At 37.8% G+C, this 21900-nt stretch overlaps 5 protein-coding genes across 7 annotated transcripts; 2 read left to right on the top strand and 3 right to left on the bottom strand.

Annotated features, from left to right (window-relative positions):
- On the top strand, positions 1048–2446 carry LOC104756272 (probable galacturonosyltransferase-like 1). Its single transcript, XM_010478834.2, has one exon. The coding sequence runs from the start codon at positions 1234–1236 to the stop codon at positions 2272–2274; it is 1041 nt and encodes a 346-aa protein (XP_010477136.1). The 5' UTR covers positions 1048–1233; the 3' UTR covers positions 2275–2446.
- LOC104756269 (putative pentatricopeptide repeat-containing protein At1g19290) lies at positions 4041–7511 on the bottom strand. The gene is made up of 2 exons (XM_010478831.2): positions 4362–7511; positions 4041–4245 (listed from the first exon to the last, which is right to left on the bottom strand). Exon 1 carries the CDS (start codon positions 7332–7334, stop codon positions 4659–4661), a length of 2676 nt encoding a protein of 891 aa, XP_010477133.1. The 5' UTR covers positions 7335–7511; the 3' UTR covers positions 4041–4245; positions 4362–4658.
- LOC104759297 (putative pentatricopeptide repeat-containing protein At1g19290) lies at positions 7624–11709 on the bottom strand. The gene is made up of 10 exons (XM_019238873.1): positions 9997–11709; positions 9869–9959; positions 9550–9778; positions 9334–9454; positions 9153–9236; positions 8904–9023; positions 8586–8798; positions 8301–8482; positions 8152–8210; positions 7624–8055 (listed from the first exon to the last, which is right to left on the bottom strand). Exons 1-10 carry the CDS (start codon positions 11530–11532, stop codon positions 7748–7750), a joined length of 2943 nt encoding a protein of 980 aa, XP_019094418.1. The 5' UTR covers positions 11533–11709; the 3' UTR covers positions 7624–7747.
- On the bottom strand, positions 11822–15490 carry LOC104756271 (protein DA1). 2 transcript variants are annotated; one of them, XM_010478833.2, is made up of 11 exons: positions 14816–15490; positions 14347–14561; positions 14067–14157; positions 13748–13976; positions 13532–13652; positions 13351–13434; positions 13102–13221; positions 12784–12996; positions 12499–12680; positions 12350–12408; positions 11822–12253 (listed from the first exon to the last, which is right to left on the bottom strand). In XM_010478833.2, exons 2-11 carry the CDS (start codon positions 14506–14508, stop codon positions 11946–11948), a joined length of 1569 nt encoding a protein of 522 aa, XP_010477135.1. In that variant the 5' UTR covers positions 14509–14561; positions 14816–15490; the 3' UTR covers positions 11822–11945. The 2 variants fall into 2 exon arrangements, with proteins under 2 accessions (XP_010477135.1, XP_010477134.1); XM_010478832.2 differs by having other exon boundaries at positions 13748–13988; positions 14816–15489.
- On the top strand, positions 17390–21726 carry LOC104756267 (3-oxoacyl-[acyl-carrier-protein] synthase II, chloroplastic-like). Of its 2 annotated transcripts, XM_010478829.1 has the most exons (14): positions 17390–17894; positions 17998–18197; positions 18317–18520; positions 18699–18809; positions 18890–18985; positions 19086–19131; positions 19220–19299; positions 19694–19762; positions 20000–20084; positions 20343–20497; positions 20625–20705; positions 20841–20900; positions 20976–21149; positions 21402–21726. In XM_010478829.1, exons 1-13 carry the CDS (start codon positions 17612–17614, stop codon positions 21090–21092), a joined length of 1587 nt encoding a protein of 528 aa, XP_010477131.1. In that variant the 5' UTR covers positions 17390–17611; the 3' UTR covers positions 21093–21149; positions 21402–21726. The 2 variants fall into 2 exon arrangements, with proteins under 2 accessions (XP_010477131.1, XP_010477132.1); XM_010478830.1 differs by lacking the exons at positions 20841–20900; positions 20976–21149; positions 21402–21726 and having other exon boundaries at positions 20577–20665.

Genomic DNA, 21900 nt, shown 5'->3' with positions numbered 1-21900 from the left:
ATATGTCCCAGTTTGGGTTCATAAATGAGATGTAAAATATAAATATTACATGCTATTTTAAAAAATTTCAGGTAATCTTTCATTTCTACATTACAATAAAATAAGAAAAGGGTGATTTTGTCTTTTTACTCCCAAAAAACGTGGGTCCCATGATATTCTCCTAGTAAAAAAAATTGTTGTGCTATTCTCTTAAATAACTTTTAGAATTGTGGTATTTATTTAATTAACCCTTAGTTATATTCCATTTCACCTACAAATTTCGTCGTAGCCATGGAAAGTGACAAAGGACCATAATAGAAACTTCAAAGAAAAACCAAAAAGACTTATAGCAAAAGTGAATATATTTACTATAATTCTATAAAGCTTGACGCTAAAACATAACATCTCAACCATAAGAATTATTGACAAAGTCATGTAATATATCATTCTCGTTGTACAGCTAGTTAAAATTATTCTCAAAAACATTCATTTCACGTTTCTATCTTCCCCCCTATTCTCGTGGAATTGCGAAATTGTACTAAGTAGTAGCCACAAAAATTTCTATAATTCCATATATCTATTCGAAATTTTCAAATTCCAAAAAAAACTATTTGTTTTGTAGTCTATACACAGCCAAATATAACGCTATTACGTGTGTGGAATTGTTTTTGATAAGTACTTGTCAATTTTGATATATCAACTTCCATATCTTTTTTTTTCGTGCATTTTGTAGTAAGAAAAAGTAAAAGACCAAAAATAAAAATAAAAAGACTCAAAATGAAAATACTAGTGTAATCAACAATTAATATACATTATATAGCCTATAACGTGGATCTACACTGATTTTCGGTAATCATGTGGATGCAATAAATTCCCACACTTCTGCATTCCATATTATTTCTTTTTAAGAAACATTTCAATCGAAAAATTCTAAAATTCAGTAAATAATTTTAAGGATTAGTCATAATTCAAGATAAATAAATAATAAAAATAATTTTAAAATGATGAAAAGGGCTTGGAATCTAATCAATATATATTTTTTTATGAGAGTAGGAAGAAACCCAAAATCTAAGCAAAACCAGTTTTTATATATTTATATTTTTCCTCTCTCTCTCTTACTACAAAACATAGACACATACACATGATAAAAAGTCTGAGAGACAGCTCTTCTCTTCTTGTTCTCAGTTGAGAGAAACAAAACCTTCCAAGACAAGCAGAGAGTTACTTAGTTTGTCTGAAAGAGAAGAAGAAACCATGTCCAAACATCATCTTCTTCTCATTCTCATCTCGCTGGTTCTCATTAATCCCATTTTCGCCACTCCAATTATCCAAAAATTCAAAGAAGCCCCACAGTTTTACAATTCTGCTGATTGCCCCTCAATCGATGACTCCGACGACGCCGCCAAACCAATCTTCTGCTCCCGTAGAGCTGTCCACGTGGCGATGACACTCGACGCCGCCTACATTCGCGGCTCAGTCGCCGCCGTGCTCTCCGTCCTCCAACACTCCTCTTGCCCTGAAAACATAGTTTTCCACTTCGTAGCCTCCGCTTCCGCCGACGCGTCTTCCTTACGCGCCACCATCTCCTCCTCATTCCCTTACCTCGATTTCAAAGTCTACGTCTTCAACGTCTCCTCCGTCTCCCGGCTCATCTCCACCTCAATCCGCTCCGCACTGGACTGTCCTCTAAACTACGCTAGAAGCTACCTCGCCGATCTCCTCCCTCCCTGCGTCCGCCGCGTCGTCTACCTTGACTCCGATCTGATCCTCGTCGACGACATCGCTAAACTCGCCGCCACAGATCTCGGCCGAGACTCAGTCCTCGCCGCGCCGGAGTACTGCAACGCCAATTTCACTTCCTACTTCACATCGACCTTCTGGTCAAATCCGACTCTCTCATTAACCTTCGCCGATCGTAAAGCCTGCTACTTCAACACCGGAGTCATGGTGATCGATCTGTCGCGGTGGCGCGAAGGCGCGTACACGTCACGCATCGAAGAGTGGATGGCGATGCAGAAACGAATGAGAATTTACGAGCTCGGTTCGTTACCACCGTTTTTATTGGTATTTGGCGGTTTGATTAAACCGGTTAATCATCGGTGGAACCAGCACGGTTTAGGAGGTGATAATTTTAGGGGACTATGCAGAGATCTGCATCCTGGTCCGGTGAGTTTGTTGCATTGGAGTGGGAAAGGTAAGCCATGGGCTAGGTTAGACGCAGGCCGGCCTTGTCCGTTAGACGCGCTTTGGGCTCCGTACGATCTTCTACAAACGCCGTTCGCCCTGGATTCTTGACCAGTCTCGGTTTACTCTTTTTCTTTTTTAATATAACGGTACATATACGTATACATATCATATAAATATATACAGGGAGGTGATTTTTTGTTTTTAATGTACATCATCGATACGTAAATCATATAACCCAAAAGAAAAAAGAAAAAAAAAAAACATTTTGCTTTGAACTTTTGTTCGTTTGTTTTTTTTTTGTTTGGGAGTATAGAAGAGAATAAAATTAAAAAGTAATCTCAAGTGACAAAAGGAATGAAAAAGGGGATAAATTTTTAACTTCTTCTTAAAAATGTCATTCTATCAATTAATTTTTTTAAACAAGTGTCTATTTGGTCATTTTTTCCCCCATTTTGATGAAATGGATTGGATTTATTGCGGAATTAGAAAAGCTGCAAATCACTAACGTTTGTATTTGGTAATATTTTAGAGTAAATGGAATATTGGTTACCCTTCTTAAAATATATATGTTCATACATGTAATTTTTTTATAAAATATTCCTTGATACATAACTTTCATGGGTATTGTTCGGAGTATAGGAAGTGAATAAGGGGAATGGAACAAATGGAACTTTAGAAACGGAATTTAGATTGCCAACCGTAAGAAATCTATTATCGTAAATGAAGAAGGTACATTACATAATGACTCCATTGCCGGATTCTAGCTATGTGGAGACGGTTCGTAGGTTTGATGAGCACATGTGTTGCCTCATTTTCGAATTTTCCATCATCCGTCTTTAAAACAACATCACGTGTCTTAAAGTTTCCCTATTTCAATTTTTGTCTTACGAAACCACCAAACCCAAAACGAAAACCAAACCATAGTAAAAAAGCTTCTCTAATTTCCACGTATATATTCCCATGAGATTATTATGGGGTAGGCAGGATAGTGGATACTAGCAAGGTAGCAAATAATTCACAATAGTAACGTAAAATATCTTGAGAAAATACACGATCTTGCTGTCTTGCATAGCAATAATTCGTAACTTTTGGAGAAAACCCCCCACATATAATTTTAGCAAGTATAGTCACCCGCGACGTGCTTTGTTTAAAATCATAAAGATCCACAATGTTGATTTTTATTCAGGACTATGATCGAAAGTCCAACGAAAATTAAATAAAATTAAATCATTAGATTAAGTTTTAGGAAATAATTGGAGGCAGAGAGTGTCGGTGGTCTGAGCCGAGAGAAAAAAAAGCACGAGCAAAAGTCCCATCATACATTAATGTACATTTTGACCTTTGAGTCACCTTTCATCTTCTTTTCTCTTACCTTTTGTCTGATTTTTTTTTTCACTGTACATTTTACCTTTTGGACCCCTCCCCGTAATTTTTTACTACATATTATTGAAGTTTCCTCTAAACTAAACACTTTGATTCAAGCTACTTTACTATAAATGAGTTACTATTTAACACAACTTTTTTTTGGTAAACAATTTTTTAACAAAACTTTTGATATCGTAATAGTAAATACTTTATTTGATAGTTTTGATATTTTTAATTGCAATACTTTCCGATCATATAATAATATGAAGCCGAGTGAGTGACTTCAGAGCTTTTCTGCGCAACACGTGAAAATGGTATTGAGTCTATTTGACTATGGCCCCACTGTGTTTCATACACTACAAATTTCAAAATAAAATCAAACCAAACCGGACTGGAATAAAGCTCTCCGGTTCGGCAGATCAAAAATACAATCAAAGGTAGGTTTGTAAGTTGTTCACATTCTAATTAAGAAAGAGAGGTGGCTCGTCAATTCAGTCACTAGGTTTGAGTTGGTCTGAAGCAACGTACTTATTAATCAATCACATTTATTACATTAAAACATCATATGGTACATATATATATATGATCAGAGTCTTATCTCGCTCAGTAAGGAACAAGAACAACCATGATATGGAGAGCTTACTGGTCTGATCTGTTAATCAGCTTATCCAAGACCAGTGACTGATATCATCCGATCGTTTGGCCTTCTAACACCTGACAAAGACAACCAATATTCTCAGTTTTGTTTCATATCCTAAAAACTAAAGCTTGTCATAGAAAGAACATGATTCAACTAAAAAGATTCTTGAACAAGTGTAACGCGTGCATACCTTAAGCCGCTCTTAACTTCAGGCTCCATGAATGTGATGTCTCATATCTTGATAACGAAAAAGGCCGATAAATTTCAATCCAAGTGATGGATTTTTTGGCAGAAGGATCACAATCTCAAATGATCTCGAGACAATACATTGTTTTCGTTTAGTATACAATCATATCCCAACATCAATGGAGGATACTCTTTTTGTTAGTAGTCTCCATTCCTGTTACCCATCCATCACTCATAGGAACATCAAAACCTCTGAAGTGATGTTTCAAAGAGATTTACAAGAGGTAAGCATTATTCGTCATCATATTACTGCTTCAGAAACTGTCCTAACATCATAAGGCTCATACGGATCAAAAACCACTTTTGATGTTTCAACATCCTCTTGATTAGAGGATCGTCTCATCAAGCCTTTCTCAATCATTTTTTCTTTTAAACGCATAGCTTCAGCAACATCACCACTTTTAATCAGTCCATCAATCAATGTATTATAGGTAATAGCATTAGGAGTTATGCCCTTCTGTGGAAGCTTACGTAAAAGCCTCTGAGCACGATCTACATTCCCCAACTTGCACAAGCCTTTTATCAAGGCGTTGTATGTAACAATGTTAGGGATAATACCTTTTAGAGACATCTCATCCCTCAGGCTAAAGGCTTCATTTATATTACCATCAATAGCACATCCGTGAATGAGGATCGTGTATGTGTATCCATCTGGAATAAACCCATCACTCAATAGTAGATCCGAGAAGAGCTTTCGAGCATCCTTGAGTTTCCCAGCTTTACAGAGACCTGAGAGAGCAACATTGTAAACAATATTATTGGGAGCTAAGAGTTTCTTAGGAGTACTATCCTCGAGAGAATCAGCGATTTTTTGTGTTTTAGGACACGCAATAGCATTGGGCTCAAGAAACTGTTTCAAGCTCTGGTAACCAGGAAGAAGCAGATCAAAATCCACAATCTTCTGCAATAGCAAACAAGCCTCGTCGATCTTATTAAGCCGAAACAAACTGTTTGCAATCTTGCTGCAAATATTCACATTTAAGGCAATTCCTTTCTCTATCATCTCAAAACACGTAGCGTAGGCTTTATCCATCATTCCAATATTGCACCAGCCGGTAATAAGAGCCCCATATGTAGCAACAGTAGGAGTTAATCCTCTTGCGCGTAGCTCGATCACAAGATCTGCTACTTTATTCAAGTGTCTATACTTGAAAGCACCAGATATCAGAGTGTTATACAATTCTATGGTGGGGAGGATTCCTTTCCTTTCCATAGAATCTTTAACCTCAAAAGCTTCTTTCAAGTTTCCAACTTTATAATACCCGTGACTCAACGCCTGATATGTTTGCACATCTGGCTTACATCTGAACTTGTTCACATTATCTAAAATCTCTTTGGCTTTATTGACCTTCTCCATTTTACATAGCCCACTGATCATTACGTTCAAAGTTACCGTATCTGTCAATAGACCTCTTGCTAAGACGTTCTCCCACAGCTTCATAGCTTCATCAAAATTTCCAAGCTTGAACAATGCTTCGAGTAGAGTGCTACAGCTAATCTCATCAACGATTACGCCTCGTTTTAGCATCATCTTCCAAAGGCTCAAAACATCATGAAAAGCACCAACCCGACTATAACCTTTAAGAAGAATATTGTAAGTCATAACTGTTGGTACAACTTCTTTTCCACACATTCGATCACAAAGCTTTAAAGCCTCGTCAACATGACCAGCCCTGCAGTATCCGTCCACAAGGGCATTGTACGTATGATGATCTGGTTTCAAGCTCCACTCGTTCATCCGCATAAATATTTGTTCTGCTTCGAGTAATTGACCAGATTTGCAATACCCATTGATCAAGGAGTTACAAATGGTTGTATTTGTTCGTAATCCCATCTCCATCATATCACCATGAACCCTAACAGCATCACGGATTTGACCATTACGACAATATCCATCTATCAACACACCGTACATATGCTGATCTGCAACAAGTTTCTTTGCCTTTACCGATTCAAACACCTGTTCTGCTTCTTCCATCAACCCCTTTTTACAATAACCCTTGATCAACGAAGTATACGTAACAACGTTCCTAGAAACCCCACTCTCAGACATCAAACTCAACACTCTTGTCATTCCCTCAACATCTCCGATCATAGCATACCCATTAATCAAACTATTATAAGTTACCACATTCAGCTCCAAACCAAATGAAATCTCCATCCGTTTAGCAAATTCCATGGCTTTATCAACTTTCCCACTTCTACAGTAAGCATTCACAACAATACTGCAAGTAAACACATCCGGAGAAACCCCAAAGCTAATCATCTGATCATAAACATGTAAAGCCACAAAATTTTCACCTTTCTTGACCAAATTGCTCAACAGGCTGTTACAAGAAAGCAAACTAGGGACTCTTCCATAGCCTCCCATGTTGTCAAACACATGTAAAGCGTTCTTAACCATACCCTTCTCAGCATAAACTTTGAGTATCATGTCAAAGACTGTAGGAGAGAACGAAAACTCCTTAAAGACTCGCACAAGCTCAGCCCAGACAACGAACCCCGAGTGATTAAGACCAACCATTTCACGTATATACGATTTCGTCAGATCGTACAATCTAGCTCTAGACAATATGTGAACCATTTTACAATAAGACTTGTAATCAGGGCGAAACTTTTGCTGTTTTGAAGCTAAATTGAAAATCTCGAGACATGCCTCTGGGTTAAGTCTCAATCTACGGAGGAGGGAGTTGAGAAGTACATCAGAGAAATCGAGAGAGAGATCATGTAAAGCATCGTACCTGCCGAGCACGAGCAGACGTGAGACCCGGTCGAGTAATTCGGGTCGAATTGGCCCGTTTCCTCCTCGAAGCCGGCGGCGAAAGTTTCTCGAGGCTTCGGAGGAGAATCTACGAGTATAGATAAGTTGAAGCAACTGATAGGCAACAACAACGCGTGCCGGAGACCTTCGGAGCATTTATGAAATTTTCGTTATCGGTTGATTAATCTTGGAACCCATTGATCTTGTAACCTTAAAGTTCCGGTCTTAGGAATATGCGTCTACGGAGGTTTTAGCCTTTTTAGTGTTACAGTTCGTCGACGATTGACGACGATACGTCGGCGAGCAAGAGTGAGAGTGTAAAGGAGAAACCTTTAAATTGGTACTTGGTTTTGTTTATCTGGTTTCGGTTCGATTTGTATTGTAGGGCATTGGTTCGGTTATGAACTTGAGAGCAATTTGACAAAGAAAACTCTGAATCTGATTCTGATGGATGAATAATTGAATACAAACGAATCATGGAATGAGATTACAGATAAGAATATGGTTGAGAGGATCCTATAAATAAAAACCCAATCAAAAGCAAAAGACTTTGTCTATTTTGAATTTTTTTAAACCGGGAATCTACCGGTCATCTGTATATGCTCAAGTGTTTTTCGTAAACCGTACTTGTGAACAGCTAACCGTCCAGCCCTGAACCCGTCTCCGTAAACCGGAGAAGCATCAGACTCTATCTGGTGCTTGAAAAATTCACCAAGTTTCCTTTCGTACTGAGACCTCGGTCCCTTAGATGATGAGGATGAGGATGATGATGCAGCATTGCTGTTACTTGAACCACCAGCTAACTCAGCTTCTAACCACTTATGAGCCATCACTTGACATATACCTTCTTCAACATCTTGGCTCAGTGTTCGGAATCCTTTTTCACAAACATAGTTGCGCAAACATAAAATTCAGCAATGTGTAACGAGGGAAAGGAGCAGTAAACTAAGAAGTTAAAGAGTAAGAGACTCACCTTTGAGCCGCATCCATGCGTGCATCATCTCATGAGCTAAAATCGAGCCAGTGAGTAACCTATACAAAATTCAGTAAAACTGTCAGGTCAGTGTATGGACCGTGCCATCAGATTAATCCAGTCCAGTGGGAGCAAAAAGAGTGTCTTACCTAGGGAGCCCGAATAAGATGAGAATGGCAGTAACTTCGCATTGCCGTGTTAACTTGTAAGGCTCTGTAACCATATTCCCAGCCCAATTTCCTGTGCCATGCTTTGATCGTTTTCTTACAGTACTAACAGTTTGTTCTTCTGACAGGCAGAGTCCTCTTGTTTCTGGCATGTGATAGTGACCCTAAGAAGCACAATGAAATGGTAAAGTATTTTTAGAAAAAGCAGACTGTGATGATGAATACAAGTATAAGCTTAGTATTTGGAGAGGTGTTTTCTTTACTCACATTCTTTTCACCTTCTCTGGCTTCGTTAAGTGCTTGCCTTTCAACCAAGAGGAGTGGAACTTCCTGCTCTACCTTCATGTTAAGTCCTTCATAGAATTCTTGTATTTGCAAGTACAGAGGTTGGCATTGTATGGTGTCCATGACCGCTGAGTCCAAACACTCTAAGCAAAGTTTCCGTCCATCGTTAAGTTCAACATATCTCGTATTCCGTGGCTACAAAATAAAGCTACGTTTGTCAATTTCCGGCCACAACATGTTTTGACTTTTTTGAGTTCAAAATGTATAATTGGGGACATTTCAGGGGAGAAGAGAATCCACCTCCATTCTTTCACAACTGCAACATCTTGGGGTTGCATCGTGTTCGTGAGAAGGGCAATACTTCTGAACCCAAAAAGGATGTGCCCTATATTCAATAAGACCAGCATGATTTGTTGGAATCTGTTCAAAAAAATTTACAATTGGGAAAAAGAAAGCAACAGATGATAAGTGCAAGATCCGGAAAAAAAAAACACAACACATTATATGTATATGGGCTTTAATGAAAGAAAAGACAAGAGATTTACATACAAAGTGGCTGCAGACATCACATTTTGGATGATATCTCTCCCTGTAACAAGCCTTGTGAAAAGGGTAGTTCCCTGATGTAGAAAACTATAAGAAAAAAAGGGAAACACGTTACGTATAAAATCTAAAGGTTTAAGTACAGCAGGAAAACAAATTACGAGAATATGGAAGAGCTTGGTTTCACCTCATACTCAGAAATTGGCTGACTGCAGCCGTAACATCGAAAACATTCTGGATGCCATAGTGAATTAAGGCAATTCAGAAATCTTCCATGACCAATCTCCATATTGCAGCCAGCACAAATCCTATGCAGACAAGTTGTTGACAAGTTATTTTGGCTGGACAGACATTAACTGATCACCAAATTAGGCCAGCTTATAATGGTTGGCTATTTTACTACCTGAAATCCGTTTGAAAAGTAATAGGTCTTGGATAATAAATATCTCCATTTGCATATACATTTGCTCCTCCTCCATACATATGCCCATTCCCATATAAATCTCCATTCCCATATGCATTCCCAATATCATATGTATTCCCATTTTTGTAATGCGGTGAATTCCCAACTACCATACTTTCATGTAAGGCTCTAGCAAGTTGCTCATCTTCATCCACCGTCGGGTATTTCCCTGTGTCCATTACTTTTTAAAAAAAAATTAGCAGACCAAATCTGATAACAAAGTTAAGTCTTCATATTTCTGTTTGGCTAAAGTACTCACCGCTTAGACTTGTCTGTTCTTGATTCTCTTCTAAAAGAGACAATGCAATTGCACGTTCTATTGCTTCATTTTCCTGGTCATTAGATGTATCCTAGAAATAAAAAACAAACACAGAANCTGATCATTACGTTCAAAGTTACCGTATCTGTCAATAGACCTCTTGCTAAGACGTTCTCCCACAGCTTCATAGCTTCATCAAAATTTCCAAGCTTGAACAATGCTTCGAGTAGAGTGCTACAGCTAATCTCATCAACGATTACGCCTCTTTTTAGCATCATCTTCCAAAGGCTCAAAACATCATGAAAAGCACCAACCCGACTATAACCTTTAAGAAGAATATTGTAAGTCATAACTGTTGGTACAACTTCTTTTCCACACATTCGATCACAAAGCTTTAAAGCCTCGTCAACATGACCAGCCCTGCAGTATCCGTCCACAAGGGCATTGTACGTATGATGATCTGGTTTCAAGCTCCACTCGTTCATCCGCATAAATATTTGTTCTGCTTCGAGTAATTGACCAGATTTGCAATACCCATTGATCAAGGAGTTACAAATGGTTGTATTTGTTCGTAATCCCATCTCCATCATATCACCATGAACCCTAACAGCATCACGGATTTGACCATTACGACAATATCCATCTATCAACACACCGTACATATGCTGATCTGCAACAAGTTTCTTTGCCTTTACCGATTCAAACACCTGTTCTGCTTCTTCCATCAACCCCTTTTTACAATAACCCTTGATCAACGAAGTATACGTAACAACGTTCCTAGAAACCCCACTCTCAGACATCAAACTCAACACTCTTGTCATTCCCTCAACATCTCCGATCATAGCATACCCATTAATCAAACTATTATAAGTTACCACATTCAGCTCCAAACCAAATGAAATCTCCATCCGTTTAGCAAATTCCATGGCTTTATCAACTTTCCCACTTCTACAGTAAGCATTCACAACAATACTGCAAGTAAACACATCCGGAGAAACCCCAAAGCTAATCATCTGATCATAAACATGTAAAGCCACAAAATTTTCACCTTTCTTGACCAAATTGCTCAACAGGCTGTTACAAGAAAGCAAACTAGGGACTCTTCCATAGCCTCCCATGTTGTCAAACACATGTAAAGCGTTCTTAACCATACCCTTCTCAGCATAAACTTTGAGTATCATGTCAAAGACTGTAGGAGAGAACGAAAACTCCTTAAAGACTCGCACAAGCTCAGCCCAGACAACGAACCCCGAGTGATTAAGACCAACCATTTCACGTATATACGATTTCGTCAGATCGTACAATCTAGCTCTAGACAATATGTGAACCATTTTACAATAAGACTTGTAATCAGGGCGAAACTTTTGCTGTTTTGAAGCTAAATTGAAAATCTCGAGACATGCCTCTGGGTTAAGTCTCAATCTACGGAGGAGGGAGTTGAGAAGTACATCAGAGAAATCGAGAGAGAGATCATGTAAAGCATCGTACCTGCCGAGCACGAGCAGACGTGAGACCCGGTCGAGTAATTCGGGTCGAATTGGCCCGTTTCCTCCTCGAAGCCGGCGGCGAAAGTTTCTCGAGGCTTCGGAGGAGAATCTACGAGTATAGATAAGTTGAAGCAACTGATAGGCAACAACAACGCGTGCCGGAGACCTTCGGAGCATTTATGAAATTTTCGTTATCGGTTGATTAATCTTGGAACCCATTGATCTTGTAACCTTAAAGTTCCGGTCTTAGGAATATGCGTCTACGGAGGTTTTAGCCTTTTTAGTGTTACAGTTCGTCGACGATTGACGACGATACGTCGGCGAGCAAGAGTGAGAGTGTAAAGGAGAAACCTTTAAATTGGTACTTGGTTTTGTTTATCTGGTTTCGGTTCGATTTGTATTGTAGGGCATTGGTTCGGTTATGAACTTGAGAGCAATTTGACAAAGAAAACTCTGAATCTGATTCTGATGGATGAATAATTGAATACAAACGAATCATGGAATGAGATTACAGATAAGAATATGGTTGAGAGGATCCTATAAATAAAAACCCAATCAAAAGCAAAAGACTTTGTCTATTTTGAATTTTTTTAAACCGGGAATCTACCGGTCATCTGTATATGCTCAAGTGTTTTTCGTAAACCGTACTTGTGAACAGCTAACCGTCCAGCCCTGAACCCGTCTCCGTAAACCGGAGAAGCATCAGACTCTATCTGGTGCTTGAAAAATTCACCAAGTTTCCTTTCGTACTGAGACCTCGGTCCCTTAGATGATGAGGATGAGGATGATGATGCAGCATTGCTGTTACTTGAACCACCAGCTAACTCAGCTTCTAACCACTTATGAGCCATCACTTGACATATACCTTCTTCAACATCTTGGCTCAGTGTTCGGAATCCTTTTTCACAAACATAGTTGCGCAAACATAAAATTCAGCAATGTGTAACGAGGGAAAGGAGCAGTAAACTAAGAAGTTAAAGAGTAAGAGACTCACCTTTGAGCCGCATCCATGCGTGCATCATCTCATGAGCTAAAATCGAGCCAGTGAGTAACCTATACAAAATTCAGTAAAACTGTCAGGTCAGTGTATGGACCGTGCCATCAGATTAATCCAGTCCAGTGGGAGCAAAAAGAGTGTCTTACCTAGGGAGCCCGAATAAGATGAGAATGGCAGTAACTTCGCATTGCCGTGTTAACTTGTAAGGCTCTGTAACCATATTCCCAGCCCAATTTCCTGTGCCATGCTTTGATCGTTTTCTTACAGTACTAACAGTTTGTTCTTCTGACAGGCAGAGTCCTCTTGTTTCTGGCATGTGATAGTGACCCTAAGAAGCACAATGAAATGGTAAAGTATTTTTAGAAAAAGCAGACTGTGATGATGAATACAAGTATAAGCTTAGTATTTGGAGAGGTGTTTTCTTTACTCACATTCTTTTCACCTTCTCTGGCTTCGTTAAGTGCTTGCCTTTCAACCAAGAGGAGTGGAACTTCTTGCTCTACCTTCATGTTAAGTCCTTCATAGAATTCTTGTATTTGCAAGTACAGAGGTTGGCATTGTATGGTGTCCATGACCGCTGAGTCCAAACACTCTAAGCAAAGTTTCCGTCCATCGTTAAGTTCAACATATCTCGTATTCCGTGGCTACAAAATAAAGCTACGTTTGTCAATTTCCGGCCACAACATGTTTTGACTTTTTTGAGTTCAAAATGTATAATTGGGGACATTTCAGGGGAGAAGAGAATCCACCTCCATTCTTTCACAACTGCAACATCTTGGGGTTGCATCGTGTTCGTGAGAAGGGCAATACTTCTGAACCCAAAAAGGATGTGCCCTATATTCAATAAGACCAGCATGATTTGTTGGAATCTGTTCAAAAAAATTTACAATTGGGAAAAAGAAAGCAACAGATGATAAGTGCAAGATCCGGAAAAAAAAAACACAACACATTATATGTATATGGGCTTTAATGAAAGAAAAGACAAGAGATTTACATACAAAGTGGCTGCAGACATCACATTTTGGATGATATCTCTCCCTGTAACAAGCCTTGTGAAAAGGGTAGTTCCCTGATGTAGAAAACTATAAGAAAAAAAGGGAAACACGTTACGTATAAAATCTAAAGGTTTAAGTACAGCAGGAAAACAAATTACGAGAATATGGAAGAGCTTGGTTTCACCTCATACTCAGAAATTGGCTGACTGCAGCCGTAACATCGAAAACATTCTGGATGCCATAGTGAATTAAGGCAATTCAGAAATCTTCCATGACCAATCTCCATATTGCAGCCAGCACAAATCCTATGCAGACAAGTTGTTGACAAGTTATTTTGGCTGGACAGACATTAACTGATCACCAAATTAGGCCAGCTTATAATGGTTGGCTATTTTACTACCTGAAATCCGTTTGAAAAGTAATAGGTCTTGGATAATAAATATCTCCATTTGCATATACATTTGCTCCTCCTCCATACATATGCCCATTCCCATATAAATCTCCATTCCCATATGCATTCCCAATATCATATGTATTCCCATTTTTGTAATGCGGTGAATTCCCAACTACCATACTTTCATGTAAGGCTCTAGCAAGTTGCTCATCTTCATCCACCGTCGGGTATTTCCCTGTGTCCATTACTTTTTAAAAAAAAATTAGCAGACCAAATCTGATAACAAAGTTAAGTCTTCATATTTCTGTTTGGCTAAAGTACTCACCGCTTAGACTTGTCTGTTCTTGATTCTCTTCTAAAAGAGACAATGCAATTGCACGTTCTATTGCTTCATTTTCCTGGTCATTAGATGTATCCTAGAAATAAAAAACAAACACAGAATCTGAAATAACAGTACACACCAGAGCTATGTATAATCCAAGAAACCATCAACTGTGTGTGTGTTTTTTTCACTACTTCAAGATCTCCAAAGCCAGAAAATTTCAAAACACAAGTAAACGATAATGGAAAAAAAAACAGTAACCATCTATCAGCATCATACAAACCTCAGATGTAGATGGTTCCTGTGTATGAGATTCATCATGATCATTATCTGTATCAGCACTAGGCTCATCATGTGAAGCATTAGGATAATTCCCATAATAGTGGTCATTCCCAACCCGGAACCTTTGGTTAGAGCCTTTGAAGATCTTGTTAAACCAGCCCATCTTTTGCTTAACAAACTATCTGCTCATAGACAATGCAGGAGGTTCTTTCACACCTGCAAAAAAATAGTCGAAATCTTCTGATTCAGCAAAACTAATTCAGACAAAAACCCAAAACAAAGTTGCTTTAACTAGCTTGATTTCTAAACATCAAACGCCACAGAACAGCAATATTTTTGAATCTACCAACAATGATTAAAACCCTAAATAACCTGCAACTATGAAAGCTCAAAACGAAATTTGAAATAACAAAAAACCCAAACATGGAATAATCAAATAATTTCAGCTGAAAAGAAGCTATAGGACGTACCTTGAGAAAAGCCTGGATCCCAAAGAGCTACAAGCAACCCCCAAATAAAAAAAAATCCAAAATTTAAGGTCTCTCTGGGCTAATTGATACGAAATGATCTTAAACAAAGAAACTGGAACAGCAAAAGAATCTAAAAAAAATGGACTCTTTACTTTTCCTTTTCTTCAAAATTTGGGGGAGAATCTACAACATGTGGGTAGAAGAAGAAAAGAAAAGACTAAAGAAGAAAAGGAAACCAAAATAAAAAAAGGAATTTAAACTTTTTAAAAAAAGATAATATATAGAGATTAGAGAGAAAGAAGGTAACTTTGACAAAATCAATGTCTAAGTCGAATAAACCCAGAATGTGCTTTCAATTCAATTCTACGCTAATTTCAAAGTCAAAATATTTGGTGCACTCACACATCCAAAAAATTTAATAAAAATCGGATTTTTATTTCATCAGGATCACGAAGAAGAAGAGGAAGACTTGTATTTGAGATTTTTGGAACACGAAGATCCAGATGAGCAATTAATTAAAATAAAAATAAAAAAGTCTCCGCGTCGGAAGTTTTTGGTCGTTGAGCTCGTCGTCTTCTTACAGGAACCAAACAAAAAACAAAAAACGTTCACGACGCTTGTCCGAAAATAATAATAATTAGAGAGATATGGAAAGACAAATAATACTGTAATAATTTTTTTTAAAAAAAGTCAAGTTTGTGTGTTTCTATCAAATTTTTGCATTTTACGCAAATATCTAGATATTTAGTAGTATTTAATATAGTTTATTTATTGCTTGAAGCCTTAAACCAAATCATTTATACAAGTCGTAACGCATTTTATCCGGATGTTCAAGGTTCTAAAACATTAGTAGTACTAATAATATGTTTTGGTTAACACATTATTTAACGCAGAAAGCTAGGAAAAAAAGGAAAGATAAATCAGAAAATTGAAAAAAAATGTCAGTAGAATAAAAGGAAAAGAAAAAGATAATGGAAAGATAAATCACATATTTAATGAGTTAGTGATGTTTATTTACTTATATTCCATATCAAAAAGGTGACAACAAAGGGAAAAAAAAAAAGTTGAAGAAAACATTAGGAAAAAAGTTGGTGAGGCGTGGTTCTATTTTACCAAAAAAAGCGTATTACGAGCCAACTTAAGGAATTTTATATTTATAAAAAGAAAACTTTAAAATGGAAAGGAAGTTAGTATTGGAGTAAAAGAAACTGAAAAGGCAAAATTTAATTTTTTTTTGTAAAAGTAAAAGTTCAATCATGTTACCATATTTGTGTAGTATTTAATTAATTATATCTAACGTAGTCTAGTAATATACACGTACGAGTACGATAAACGATGTTACATTTCATGAATTAATAAATTATAAGTTTATAACTACTGTAGATGTCAATCAATGTGATTAAACAATTAGTAATCCGGTGATTTTGGTACGTCACGGTTTGCGTCTTTATACACTCGCGGAAGTTACGGTGACTACGGATAGCGATACTTTATATGGGGCTTTCATAGGCCCATTATTATTTATTGGCTTTATAAGCCCATACATATGTAACACATTCATTACAAAACATCTGGTTTGACACTCAAAATAGAGAAACAAATATACTCATTCAATAATAACTAGACCGGTGTCCATAAACCACCAACTCACCAACTGTCCAGAGTACTACTGTACTAGCTCTTTAGAACTTTAAGCCTCTATCTATACTTTATGTTTTTTTTTTCTTCTATTCTTACCATGCAATTAACAAGGAATGCGTACTACTTGAACACATTCATTACAAAACATCTGGTTTGAATTTGACACTCAAAATAGAGAAACAAACATACCCATTCAATAATAACAAGACCGGTGTCCATAAACCACCAATGGTTTGAATGGTGACAGCGGTCAGGATGGATAAATCCGTCAGCAGTTTAATCTGCCCAAAAAATAGGACGGACAACAAACCGCTGCATACCAACTCTATTTGTATATAAAAATGGTTCGCAGTTGGTACACAACGGTTTTTTTCTATTATTTTTAGACTGCACTGCTGCAGACTGTATTTAATGGGTGTGAATGGTGACAGCAGTCAAGACAGCCAAATACGTCAACGGATTAAACCGCTTTTTATTTACCATTCATAAATTTAGTTCGCAGTGGTGCAGTCCAAAATATACAGAAATAAAACAACTACAGACCAACTGCGAACTATCTTTGTTTAGTACACAACGGTGTGTTGTCCATCTTATTTTTGCGACAGTTTAAACCGCTGATGGATTTGGGCGTCTCGACCAGTGTCACTATTCAAACCCTCAAGTCACCAACTGTCCACCATCATTCTTTAATTTATAAAAATAGGACTCTACTGTCTCTTCCTTCGATTAAACCGAGGTGAGACTAATAAATCGGATTTGATTAGTACTACTTTTAATATATTAAGAGATGTACAAAATAACTTTAATTTATTGAAAACAATTTTAATTTATTGAAAATCTGTACTTCAAAATAGAATAAATTATAAATTATTTTGATGTAAAAAAAAAATATATATAGTTCCGGTCGTTCGTTATATAAAATTAACATTTTTTTTGTTTTCTCTCTCTCACTCTCTGGCTTCTCTGTTGTTCTCTTGGCGTCTCCACGCACAAAATTCACGCATCCATGAGTGAGTAAGTGTGAGAGAGGAGAGAGAGAGATCCGTGACTCATCATCACCTCCACCTCCAGAATCCATCTATTTTCGTGCTAGATTCTCAGCCTTACAAATCACACATTAATATTTGTTCTCTAATCGTCTCCTCTCCGCTGGCCATGGTGGCGGGTGCGTCTTCATGTTACGCATCTCCGTTATGCGATTGGCTAGTGGGGGCTTGCATGTCCACCGGCGGAGACCGTCTGCTTCAATCCGACACTAAGACTAGCCGCCGGAGTACACTGCTTACAAAATCCAAATGCTCTTCTTCTTATACAAATGGATCCGCCGGTCTTGTGAGTAACTGTAACAACAATGCCTTGTCTTCCCTCTTCTTCGAATCGAATAACAACACTCACTTCAATCGAAAGCAGAGGAGATTGAATCAAGCTTCTAGCTTTGGTATACCAAATTCAATCACTTGTGTATTTGTTTCCATTTCCAGTCTTTGGTTCATCTATACGTGAGTGAATAGAGTGTTGATTTGGTTGGCTTTACACCACAGGGCAAGTCACTCTAGAGATGGAGGAGAAGGAAGCAATCGTTAAAAAGAAACCTCCTTTGGAGTCACGACGCGTTGTTGTGACAGGAATGGGAGTTGAAACACCATTAGGTCATGACCCACATACCTTTTATGACAATTTGCTACAAGGCATCAGTGGTATTAGCCCTATTGAGAATTTTGACTGTTCTGCATTTCCTACTGTAAGCTTTCTTTCTTTATATATATCAGGAGCTCTTTTTACAAGTTGTGTACTTTTTTTCTTTTCTTTACTAGGCTTGTTTTTTTAATTGTATCTTTTCTTTGTATTGCCTTTGCCAAGAGAATTGCTGGAGAGATTAAAACCTTTTCGACAGAAGGATTGGTTGCTCCAAAACTTTCGAAAAGGATGGACAAATTCATGCTCTATCTTCTAACCGCTGGCAAGAAAGCCTTGGCTGATGGTGGGGTTACTGAGGATGTAATGGCAGAGTTTGACAAATCTAAATGTGGAGTTTTGATTGGCTCAGCAATGGGAGGCATGAAGGTAGCCCCTCCTTATTCCTTGCTTTGAACATTAATAAAAGATTTTGGACTGAGTGTTGTTGTTCAGAAGCTCTGCTGATTGAAGGTTGTTTTTCTATTTTGATCATGGTTTTTCAGAAACTGTTGTTTATAAGTCTGTTTCTAAATGTTGCATTTGCCACTGTGTTTTTGGAATACAGGTCTTCTACGATGCCCTTGAAGCTTTGAAAATCTCTTACAAGAAGATGAATCCTTTCTGTGTGCCTTTTGCAACGACAAACATGGGTTCTGCTATGCTTGCCATAGATCTGGTCTGATCAATTTTGGATATTATGTTGTAATTAGCAATGGCTGCACCTAAGTATTGACCTTCTTTGTTATAATACTTTAGGGATGGATGGGTCCAAACTACTCTATTTCAACTGCTTGTGCCACTGGAAATTTCTGTATTCTCAGTGCGGCAAACCACATTATTAGAGGTGAAGCTGTAAGTATCCTCGAACAACGAGGAAATTTGATAGTATGGTTGAGTTTACGTGACTCTACTTGTGTTTGACATTTGGTTTTCTTTTCTCTTAAACTTATAGGATGTAATGCTCTGTGGTGGTTCTGATTCAGTTATTATTCCTATAGGTGCACACTCTTTCCTTTGTAATCATATGCTTCCCTTTGTTTCCCAACTTTGTGCCATACAAATCTTATCTTCTGTGTCCCATTGCAGGGTTGGGAGGTTTTGTTGCCTGTCGGGCTCTTTCAGAGAATAATGATGATCCCACCAAAGCTTCACGTCCTTGGGATAGTGTAATTTTCCACTATTTTCGTTTTTTTTCTTTCTATAATGTCCTACGAATTATCTCTTATTGTTCATTTATATCTTAACTACTAAAGATGGTCGATCTTCAAAATGTGGGAACCTAGCCTACCCCATATAGGCTCGGACTGCATGGTCGTTCACCACCTGCCTTCTGATTTAAGCATATGTTTGAAGGGTATGCATGAAATGGTCTACCAATGATACCCATTGTAAACTAATGCGGGCAACCATGGGTGTTAACTCTCCTTGTCTTGTCCCTTAAGAATATTTGCGGACATGTATGTCCAGTGTATCTCACTCTTGTGTAGAATGATATTGAAAGATATATTTTTTCAGGATTTTCTTACTTTTCTATTAAACCTGATATTGGTTGTTAAACAGAATCGGGATGGTTTCGTCATGGGAGAGGGAGCTGGAGTTCTACTTTTAGAAGAACTTGAGCATGCCAAGGTTTGTCTCTCATTTCAAATATGCATACAAAAAACAAAGCTCTTTTTATCATTGCTGTTCTTGCACCATACTTTTTGGCCACCTTTTTTTCTTTAAAGTTGAGTTACCTCTGTTGTTCAACCCCTTTGTATAATTTCTTGATGGTCCCAACTCTTTGTTTACTTGTCATAAATGAGAATGTCTTCAAAGCTTTCAATAAACTCATTGCGAGGCTATAAAAAAACTATGCTTTTGCAGAAAAGAGGAGCAACTATCTACGCGGAGTTCCTTGGTGGTAGTTTCACATCTGATGCATATCATATAACCGAACCACATCCTGATGGTAGATCCCCTTTGTGTTCTAAACTAACTTTTTTCACTAATCCACACAACTTTCTTCTTTTGTTTGCTTTTCTTTGTCTATAAAATTATAGCAATAGAATTAACCAAAGAAAATAAAAATAATAAACCAAGATCTAGGGATGTGCATGTGAAAATATCATCGTTGGTTGCTCGAGAGCATGATTCTAGGCTTTACTTCCCAATGATTTTTTAATCTACCCTTTATTTTTGTACTGAATGAGATATCTAATATCTGCAGGTGCTGGTGTCATTCTCTGTATTGAGAAAGCATTAGCTCATGCCGGGATTTCTAAGGAAGACATAAATTACATAAATGCTCATGCTACATCTACACCAGCTGGAGACCTTAAGGAGTACCAAGCCCTTGCTCACTGTTTTGGCCAAAATCCTGAGGTATGTTTGTTTCTCTCGTCAACTTGTTTATTTATCCGGGGAAATTTTGATTTTTGAGACAGTATTTCCTGTCTTGTAGATATGCTGATGCCTGTGTTTTCTTACGTGACCTCTGACAATCTGACAGCTAAGGATAAACTCGACGAAATCTATGATCGGACACTTGCTGGGAGCTTCTGGAGCCGTGGAGGCTGTTGCAACCATTCAGGTAATGATTTCAAGTCTAGATACATTAGTATATCTACAAGAAAGGGAATGCTGTCTAAAAAATCAAGTCACCTTGGATAAATTAACAAGCTGAGTGGACAAAACAATAATGGTATGCGACCTTCTTTCCCTACAGGCAATAAAAACAGGATGGGTTCACCCAAATGTCAACCTGGAGAATCCAGACAAAGCAGTGGTATGTAGACAAGTTTTAGTTTGACATTGCTGGAATGATCATTTAATACCGCAACTTCATTACCAAATGGATCAGGATACAAAGCTGCTGGTGGGTCTTAAGAAGGAAAGACTGGATATTAAAGCAGCCTTGTCAAATTCTTTCGGGTTTGGTGGCCACAACTCTAGCATCATTTTTGCTCCTTACAAATGAAAGCCGAAAAGTCCAATGCTGTGTACTCCAACTTTTATCTGTAAAACTTGCTGTAAGGTATATCTTAATTTTTCTCCTCCATTCATTTTTTTTCTCCTTCTTTAATGCTATCTTGGCCCATTACTGAAGCAATCTTAAGATTTGTTTTGGAATAGTTTACTCCTTAGTCCTTATTATTAAATAAGTCCTTGACTATTCGTTCCACAGCCTGAAACTGAATCTATAATACTTTTCTTGAACCACTATAGGGACCGGTAACATACGAGTGGCTGCAAATGACTGATTGTTTTTGGCCATGTTTTGATGCAGTGTGTGTACAAGAAGAGCTTCCCATATTTTTCGTAGTGTTATGACTCATGATTCGATTAGCTTTACACAAAGAGTTTGGGAAAGGTTTCTTCAGGCAATAAAGAAGAAGATCTTAGGAATGGGACTGATTGCGCCAAAAGGGAACATGACAGGAGGAGAACGAGCAGAGGTTGCTGAGTTTGGGTTTGTCTTGACTCTTGAACAAATTGTTCTTTATGTATGATACATTTTGTTTTGTAGTATTGAAATCTTTGAGCCACGTTCTTTTTTTACGAGAGCTCTAACCAAACATTCAACAAGTTAAGCTACTAGTACTTGTTTACCTGTCTTCTATTTGTTCTTAAATGATCAATGAAGTTGCATATCTCTCTATGACTCTTTTTATTTTACTGAGTTTGAAATGGGCCTCAAGTTTTAATTCTAAAGGCCCATTATTATTTCAACACTTATGCCTGCCTATCATTTGAATCATTTCCCATCATTGATACCCGTAAAACTA

Source organism: Camelina sativa, chromosome 17 (genome assembly GCF_000633955.1).
Source record: "Camelina sativa cultivar DH55 chromosome 17, Cs, whole genome shotgun sequence".
Classification (NCBI taxonomy): domain Eukaryota; kingdom Viridiplantae; phylum Streptophyta; class Magnoliopsida; order Brassicales; family Brassicaceae; genus Camelina; species Camelina sativa.
This window is presented reverse-complemented; position numbering and strand designations above follow the sequence as displayed.

What these genes read in the sequence shown, in the direction of transcription:
- LOC104756272 (XM_010478834.2), top strand. Translation starts at nt 1,234, where the DNA reads ATGTCCAAACATCATCTTCTTCTCATTCTCATCTCGCTGGTTCTCATT.
- LOC104756269 (XM_010478831.2), bottom strand. Translation starts at nt 7,334, where the DNA reads ATGCTCCGAAGGTCTCCGGCACGCGTTGTTGTTGCCTATCAGTTGCTT.
- LOC104759297 (XM_019238873.1), bottom strand. Translation starts at nt 11,532, where the DNA reads ATGCTCCGAAGGTCTCCGGCACGCGTTGTTGTTGCCTATCAGTTGCTT. An exon ending in ACTTTTCAAACGGATTTCAG is followed by an intron (nt 9,455 to 9,549) that starts GTAGTAAAATAG and finishes TTGTCTGCATAG; the next exon opens with GATTTGTGCTGGCTGCAATA. An exon ending in AGCCAATTTCTGAGTATGAG is followed by an intron (nt 9,237 to 9,333) that starts GTGAAACCAAGC and finishes TTTTTCTTATAG; the next exon opens with TTTTCTACATCAGGGAACTA.
- LOC104756271 (XM_010478832.2), bottom strand. Translation starts at nt 14,508, where the DNA reads ATGGGCTGGTTTAACAAGATCTTCAAAGGCTCTAACCAAAGGTTCCGG. An exon ending in CCAGAGAAGGTGAAAAGAAT is followed by an intron (nt 12,681 to 12,783) that starts GTGAGTAAAGAA and finishes TGTGCTTCTTAG; the next exon opens with GGTCACTATCACATGCCAGA. An exon ending in CGCATGGATGCGGCTCAAAG is followed by an intron (nt 12,254 to 12,349) that starts GTGAGTCTCTTA and finishes TTTGTGAAAAAG; the next exon opens with GATTCCGAACACTGAGCCAA.
- LOC104756267 (XM_010478829.1), top strand. Translation starts at nt 17,612, where the DNA reads ATGGTGGCGGGTGCGTCTTCATGTTACGCATCTCCGTTATGCGATTGG. An exon ending in GAATCAAGCTTCTAGCTTTG is followed by an intron (nt 17,895 to 17,997) that starts GTATACCAAATT and finishes TTTACACCACAG; the next exon opens with GGCAAGTCACTCTAGAGATG. An exon ending in AACCGAACCACATCCTGATG is followed by an intron (nt 20,085 to 20,342) that starts GTAGATCCCCTT and finishes TAATATCTGCAG; the next exon opens with GTGCTGGTGTCATTCTCTGT.